The sequence below is a fragment of the Humulus lupulus genome, chromosome 3 (genome assembly GCF_963169125.1).
Source record: "Humulus lupulus chromosome 3, drHumLupu1.1, whole genome shotgun sequence".
NCBI classification, from domain to species: Eukaryota; Viridiplantae; Streptophyta; class Magnoliopsida; order Rosales; family Cannabaceae; genus Humulus; species Humulus lupulus.
In genome coordinates, this window is record NC_084795.1 from 249,655,743 (window position 1) to 249,663,579 (window position 7,837).

General features: G+C 34.8%; 2 protein-coding genes across 2 annotated transcripts; both read right to left on the reverse strand.

Moving 5' to 3' along the window:
- Window positions 1-1,068: 1,068 nt before the first annotated feature.
- LOC133823565 (uncharacterized protein At3g28850-like) lies at window positions 1,069-3,525 on the reverse strand. Its single transcript, XM_062256401.1, has one exon. The coding sequence runs from the start codon at window positions 2,202-2,204 to the stop codon at window positions 1,287-1,289; it is 918 nt and encodes a 305-aa protein (XP_062112385.1). The 5' UTR covers window positions 2,205-3,525; the 3' UTR covers window positions 1,069-1,286.
- Window positions 3,526-3,716: 191 nt separating this feature from the next.
- LOC133823566 (uncharacterized) lies at window positions 3,717-6,727 on the reverse strand. Its single transcript, XM_062256402.1, has 4 exons — window positions 6,543-6,727; window positions 5,881-5,979; window positions 4,762-4,922; window positions 3,717-4,025 (listed from the first exon to the last, which is right to left on the reverse strand). The coding sequence occupies exons 1-4, from the start codon at window positions 6,619-6,621 to the stop codon at window positions 3,918-3,920; spliced, it is 447 nt and encodes a 148-aa protein (XP_062112386.1). The 5' UTR covers window positions 6,622-6,727; the 3' UTR covers window positions 3,717-3,917.
- Between the last annotated feature and the right edge of the window lie 1,110 nt (window positions 6,728-7,837).

The window sequence follows — 7,837 nt, forward strand, 5'->3', positions numbered from 1 at the left end:
ACTGTGTAATACATGATTAAACAAATATGCAAAATCTAGTAATTACCTCGAATTACACTCAATTCCAATTATAAGGTGACTTTCCAAACATACACTTAGCGAGTCAAACACAATTATCTTTATTTCACTATAGATTGAATTGAATTTATCAATGCTAAAAAACATTATCATAATGGTAATGAGATTGTTCAAAATATTCTTAACTAAAATACCCCAAACATTATAGGTTTGGGGAATGATTGCAAAATCGTTTCCTAAACCTTATTTAAAATACTTTAGTCCATAACCAAAAGGATGTGTATAGCTAAAGGGATTGGTTAGAGACTTTCAAATCAAATAACATCTCTGTGAGTACATTAAAAAGATTCTTGTACCGACTTCTCAAGTAGAAGCACTAGCTCAATTGGTGGGACTAAAATAGGCTCGGGATATTAATTTACCTGTAAAAGCTTTATTCTCTTATTCACTATTCTTGGTTCATGCTCTGGATAATTTACCTGTAAAAGTTTTTTTTTCCAATATAAAAACTTTAATGTCTAACTTTCATGTGATATCTCTTGCTCATGTTAATCGCAACGTTATCCTTAGGCTAGATGATGAGCTTTCTTGGATGGAAAAAATCCCTTATTCTATTTGTAACTATGAACATTTGCAATCTTAATCTAATACGTATCTTTTGACAAAAAACAAAAAACAAAAAAAATCCCCAAACATTAAGGCTTGACTGGTACATATTGTATTCCTCTGTCTCTTAATGACTAAATCAAGTATTTCAAATGTTGAAATCTTTCTTTCTAAGAGTGTACTTCCAACCTGTGCTGGAAACTTTTTTTGCCTAATTAGTGTCCTCTATCATATAATAGAAAATTCTTTTATATTGGAAAAAGATGCCTCGAGTGACCCTTTAAGATAAAAGTTGTTGGCATGAATGGTTGGATCATCATAAACCCCACACCCCTTCTTCCCTTTGGTACCTAAACCTTTAGTTATCATCAAATGATGACTTTCCCAAAACCAAAAGAAATTGCCCATGTGCAGGCTCTTCCCCACTTATCTTTGGAAAAACCATTAAAAAAAGAAACTTCAAACATTATTGAAACTCTCTATTACATTCACATTTGATATTCTTAATACGGGAGCAATAAGCATTGATAACTATATGATAAGCTAAACATATATTGTCACATAGTAAATAAATAAACATACGCTTTTCTACTCTTTGACATGATCCTTACATCACATTAATACAGCATAATGTTGTTTAAGTACATGATCATCCAAGAACACTAGAAGCAGATGGGGCATTTAACCAATCCATTTTCATTACACTCTGGACATCTAATGTAGTGCAACTCTTCATCACTTTGATCACCTTCTGGCAAGACCTTCCGGCTGCCATTGCAGTTGAAGCACACAGAAAATCGCACGTTGGCGCAGCCAGGGCATGGGGAATGGGCCGGGACAAGTGGGATACCTTCCAAGAGCTTCCTTAGCTTTCCTTGCTCATGAAGCACTCCCACTACTTCGTCAGCTCCTCCAATGTACCTTCCCTTGATGAAAAGCCTTGGAGGGACAACTCTACCTCCTAGTATACTCCATAATTCTTCCCTGTATTCCTGGTGCAACGACACATCCCTTTCACAAAACAATACCTTTAAACTCTCCAACAAGAATTTTATAGCACTACAATCTTCAAACGTCTTTCTTATTCCTCTTAAGCTTGTTGTGTATAGTATAACCTTGTCATTCCCATCTGGTGGACACTTCTCTTCAAAATCTAGTAATGATGAGTTTATTCCATCATCATCATCATCGTAATCACAATCAACCTCATTAACAATATTATTACCTACTACTTGATCATCTGACAAGTCTTTTTCCATCTCCTTGGCAAAAACACTGTCGTTTAACTTCATGGAGGATGAAAGAGTCTCCTTGTCACCAACACTGAACTCAGCTTCCAAACTTTCATGGTTAAGATCTTTGAAACGTTTAGTGGACAACCCAATATTTAGTAGCTCTGAGAAACTCTCCTTCTGGATATCTTCTTCTCCTGGAGTTGATGTCGTTTGAGCACACTTCCAAGTAGTAGGGAACTTTTCTGTAGTGGGATTCAATTGATGAAAGACTAGGCCTTGTCTCAGAGTACCTATTGCTTGTATGGTTTTTAGTTTCTTAAGGAGCTTCCCCTTCATTCCTTTCATGTTCTATTGTAATGGTTTCTAGTTCTCACTTCTCAAGAATGAGAGGGAGAAATGGATGAAAGGTCAGTTATGTATGAGAACGACAGATGAGGGAAATCAAACGACATGATATTGGTGAGGGGTCTCTATTTGGGGTTCTGAAGTGGCTGGAAAGTGGAAGCAAGGAAGATGTGTTAAGACTCCTTTACAAAGTTAGTGAATGCATGATCACTGCATTTAGTGTGGGGTCTAGCCCTGTCCCATGAGGTTTGGCAATTGACACACTTTTTTTCTTTCTTTCTCCATATTCTAATTCATTGACTCATCACCAACCATTTGGGGTCTCTCAATCATGGTCGATCATTAGGAGTGGTTTTTATCTTGATGTGAAACCATCCAATGGCTGAGATCACCCTCCATCACTAATCATGCTCTAATACACCTTGACATGGCACAATCTGATCATGAGGTTCGAGTGCGTAATAGTAGGACCATAGTTAATTTAGAGGAGACAAGGGCCATGATTCAATTCCAATTTGTGTAAATGTACCCTTCTCTTTTCTATTTATTTATTCATCTGTTGGAGGAACGCTCGGGATAACAACTAAAGGGATAAACTTTTTGTAATGGGTAAGACTCTAATTAATATATATATATATATATATGGGGTCTTTCAACCGCAATCACATCCAGTTTTCACGCTCATAATGTTACAAAAGAACAAGTTCATAAATATAAAAGATTATACAACTAACTACTAGGGGGTTGATATATATATTTTTGGAGGGTCTTGTTGAGATCTATATAATAAAGAAAAAGGTTCAAGATTCTATGAATAATATGCTTAACAATGTATCAAACCGTGTATTGTTGTCGTGTTGATTTGGAAAAGATGTACGAGGTGATGCATCTAATCAATAGAATGGATTGATGAGAGAGTAGATAAGGCATATAATCGGCTGTTAACATCTTTCAACAGACTAACAAACAAAGACCTAGCTCAAGCATGCACATTACCACCACCCACACGTGTGATATTAGTGCTTGCATGAGCATACTAAAAAAATCCTTTTATTGGGTTCTCCTAATCAAGATACACATAAAAAAAATCTTACTATTCTGAATTTGGTTCTCACACTTCAAATTTATTGTTTTGGTCATGAATTTGTAGAATTATTATCGTCCACTTTCTGTTATAACTTGTAGACAAAAAAATTGAAGTTCAAAATATCAAAATAAAACTTTCTTGTAGTTTTAAAAACCAGCATCATACTAGCCAATACGAGTGTCGTGTGATTTTCCGGGATAGAGCAATCACTTCTAGTTTTTTCTAGAGGCGAGAACAGCAATATTCTACCTTATAAAAAAGAACTTGTGATCACCGACTGCTGCTGCTGCTTCTTGGCTCACACACACACATGCACCCGCGAAATCCGACATGTCATGAAAAAAGGTCTTAAAAACAGAAAAGAACACAGTTTAGTAAGTAATACCCGGGAATCAAGGCTGATCACTTGTGTGTGACGAGGAATATTTCGGTTGCTCCTTGAAAGAGCTGTGCTTAACTTTTTGTCGTTCAAAAGGGAAAGTAATAGTTGGTACAATAGTAAATTACACACAACAAAGTTTAAGCATGGTTTATGGAGCAACAGTATTGAAGTTTCCTTTTTACACGTTTTGGGAAAGGGGGAAATGATGCATGTAGACTAAACTATACAATCAATCTATGCACCTCTAGCTATCTGCCACAGATGATCCAAGCCCAATGTCAAACCCGAAGGAAATGCACGTCAGTTCATGACCATTTGCATCGTGCAGTTTCATTCTAAGTGTGTACTTTCCCTGTATGAGGAAAACTTGTCAGAAATACCATCGTATAGAGCCATAATGATAAAAGGCCATTTGTTTAACATAAAGTTGAATAGACCCCTCGATGAAAAATGAACTGAGAAGTTTGTGAGAGGTAAAAGAAATAGTTCTATTGCTGATATCATCTTAGAACATTGAAGGTTCTTCGACCTCAACAAGCGGATAAGAGAAGAAGATACACAATCAGGAGGTTGACGACTAAACTATGTATCAATTTTTTTTTTATTAAACTTAGGCGTCCATTTTAAATGGTCAACTTAAAAAATTCGATTCACTATGAGTAGCCCAAGCACTTCTAAACTATATTAATCTTTCCTATGTGTACACCAACGTGACACTTTGTTTGCTCACTACAACATTTGTACAAATAGTACATTCCTTTCATATACATGGACAAGGGCAAGAAAGCTGTAATTCAAATGACCGCAATGCACTATGTTTACATAATAGACATGAAACTAAGAGCCACAACTGATCTCGGACTGACTATCTAAGTAAAAGAAATTTTTTTTTGAAAAAGACTATCCAAATAAATTAATGATATTAGGGGAGATACTAGCAGTAGATTAGATGTAACACTAATGATTTAGCATGAATTTGGCATCTAACAAAAATGATTTAGCAGGAATGTGGCAGTGAGATGCCTCAGAACTGAGTAATCATGTATATCTAAAGCAAAATTAAATTACTGAATGGACAGATGACTTACTGGAGGAGTAAATGCAGGTAAAGCTTGAGAGTGAGAAACCACGAAATCGCCAGCTGAGACAGGGCAAGATGTCTCAGTGCAAAGGTCAAGATTCTCTCGGTGGATTTGGATTCCAAATATCGAAACAGCAATCTCTATCTTCCCTCCAGAAATTGGCGTATCTGTTGGCACATAAAAGGTCCCAAGTTCAGAAAAAGGAAAGATCAAGGCAAAAGGACGAGGCTTCTTGCATGGTTTGCTAACTATTAATGTCAAACCTTTAGAAGTGAGTTTACACATAAGTTTTTCTCAAGCTTATTTCAGAACCTTTTAGATCGAATTGTCGTATAAAATACTTGCGTAAAATTATAGAATGCCACACCCCAGAAGAAAACGAAAGGAAACCTGACGAAACAAAACTGAATATATTTTTACACTTATCCTTTGTTTGGTCCGGTGGATTGGAGCCGGTGGATTGGAGGAAGGATGGATGAAGGTGTGTGGAAGGAAGCTATCCTTCCTTAGGTTATCTTTGTTTGGTAAGGAGGAAGGAGACCAAAGGAAGGAAATAGCTATGGAGTTAATCCCTAGGGCCCACAAAAAACAATCCCTCCATATATGAGTGGATTATTGAAAAAAAATCTATTAAATATTAATATAACTAATTTTTTAATTTATTTTAAATTGTAAAATAAGATTATTCTTTTCTTTCCTTCCTATTACACACCAAACAAATTTAAGGGATTGCTACTCTCCTCTCCTCCCCTCTTCCTCTCCATTCTTCTTTGTTAATCCATCACTCATTCTCCCCATCCTTCCTACCAAACATAGTGTTAGTTGCTATGTAGGTGTCCAGTAAGCCCTCGAACCTTAGATTTTGTGGGAGCAAACTATTTTCTGGACCGTTTGAGCAACCCCATTTAGTTTGTTTTTGCACCAATATTGGACAAAAGAAATTTTTTTGGACAACATCAACAGAAAGATACTAAATCTAGTAAAAGGCACATGTTGATTTCATTTTCTTACGGAAAAATAAATAATTTTTCATAAGTTTATCAACCATAAAATATAAAAAATAGCAGAACAAAACCTTCACATGTCGAAATCATAAGTCAGACTTCTTTTACTTCAGAAGAGTACCTGTAGTTGCAGCAATGGCGAAAGTTGCTGGCTCGCCTCTGACTATTGGATAAGGATTTATATCCACTTTACTAACCTTGACTTCATAAAGCCTCTTAGCTACATTAGATATATCACATCACAAAAAGATATTAGGTAATCGTTTCATTATATACCAGCAACACAAGACAAAAATAAGAATAAATTGATACCCCAGTCTGATTAATTACACACATATAAAGACATGTTGAGCTTAAATGAAATTGTTACAAGAAAAAAAAACAAATATTTTTTGGGTATATATATGATCTGTTGTTGGGCACCTGCTCTTCACAAATCCATTTTCAGTGAACAACTAATACAACTCACATGATACATCAATCAAGTGGGATAAGAGATGGCACAAAAACAAAATAAAAATCCAAAATAATAAGAATAATGATAATCTTGGCAACCCAATCAAACAGAGCATATATAATAATTGAAATAAATCCTGTTTGGTGATAATATGCGTTCGGTGTTTTTCTGTTTTTCAATCTATATAGAAAAAGCCCTAATCTGAAAATCTGTCATCTAATGAAGCCTATAGCAAATACCCAAATTCAAATCAGAGAAAAATAAAAATGGGCGATATGAACGATGACACCCAAAAAAAAAAGTGAAGTAGAGAGAGAGAAAGATACTGCAGTAGTTGATGTCGGTGGCTTGAGCCAGTGGTGCAATTAGGAGGGAGAGGATTAGAAGGAGCTTCATCTCTGCCATCTTTACCCACCAAATTGATCAATTTGGTCTCAGAGAAAGGGGCAAGTTTTCAGAAGATTGAGAGATGCTTCTTTTTTCTAGGGATTTGGTTTATCATCAGAGGCTAAATAGGAAAAAGCTAAGCATCCCGAGCCAGGTGGATTGAAGTATACCAAGAGCTTACGTGGCCTGTTTTTTTAGTGGGTCCCACTGATTTACAATTATTATTTTTACTGCCAAATTCTTTACTTTTTGCTGTATTTTGGTTTTAGAGTGCTAGTTTGGCTTAGCTGCTTTGGTATTTAATGCAGTTTCTTTCCCACGGTTGGAAGTGATTTCCAAGAATTTTTTTTTTTAATTTAATAGAATTTTATTTTGATATTTTTGGTAGAAACAAACTCCACAACTTTTTTTAAGTATTTGCAAAATGATTCTCCTCAATATTTTCTGAAGAGCTTAATAAACTTTTTACGTTATTTTTAGTCTTCACCAGTTTCAGAGTTGTTTTCAATGGTCGATCCAAACCGGAGGGGTTGTGCCATAGCTATAGCTCTTCTTATATCCTCATTCTCTTTTTGTGATTTTTGCCTAACATTTATTTAGTTTGAATGTATTCTCAGATTACACCTCCTATCAAACTCAAAATTTTGGATCTCAACCACAATATTAGATTTTGAATCTTTTTTATTTTATGTTTTCATTTGTGTGAGTTCACAAAAATTTAAAGTTTGGATTAGAATTTTAATGAGAGTAAATGAGACAATAAAAAGGAAGATAGATTTTTATTTAATAAAAAAAGTCTAAACATCATTAAATAAATATATTTTTCTTACCAATTGTGGTTTATTTGACTTTTGTTCCTATTATCATGAAAAATAATTTGATATTTTTTTCTGGGTTTGAACCCCATCTAGTGTTGTTTTTTTTAATGGAGGAAGAAGAACACTACAAAATATAAAGAAGAAAGAAAAAAAGATCTCACATTTTAAGTTTTTATAGAATAAATATTAATATATTGGGTGGAAAACTTAGACAGGTAGACCTACCACAAAATAAAATGTGTTCGTCCTACAAATTCCACCGTGCTGCATAGCACTTCTCAGCTAAATAATAGCAAAAATGAGTTTGAAGAGAGAGATGGTGACTTGGAGAAGAATATTAGGTGGAAACTTGAATGTTTGCTATTATTTATTTATTTATCAATTTTGTTAAATATAAAAGTAATTCGCTGGATTTT

Coding starts and splice junctions, on each gene's coding strand:
- LOC133823565 (XM_062256401.1), bottom strand. CDS start 2,204: ATGAAAGGAATGAAGGGGAAGCTCCTTAAGAAACTAAAAACCATACAA.
- LOC133823566 (XM_062256402.1), bottom strand. CDS start 6,621: ATGGCAGAGATGAAGCTCCTTCTAATCCTCTCCCTCCTAATTGCACCA. Junction 5,980..6,542: donor CACCGACATCAACTACTGCA/GTATCTTTCTCT, acceptor TATCTAATGTAG/CTAAGAGGCTTTATGAAGTC. Junction 4,923..5,880: donor CGCCATTGCTGCAACTACAG/GTACTCTTCTGA, acceptor ATGTGCCAACAG/ATACGCCAATTTCTGGAGGG.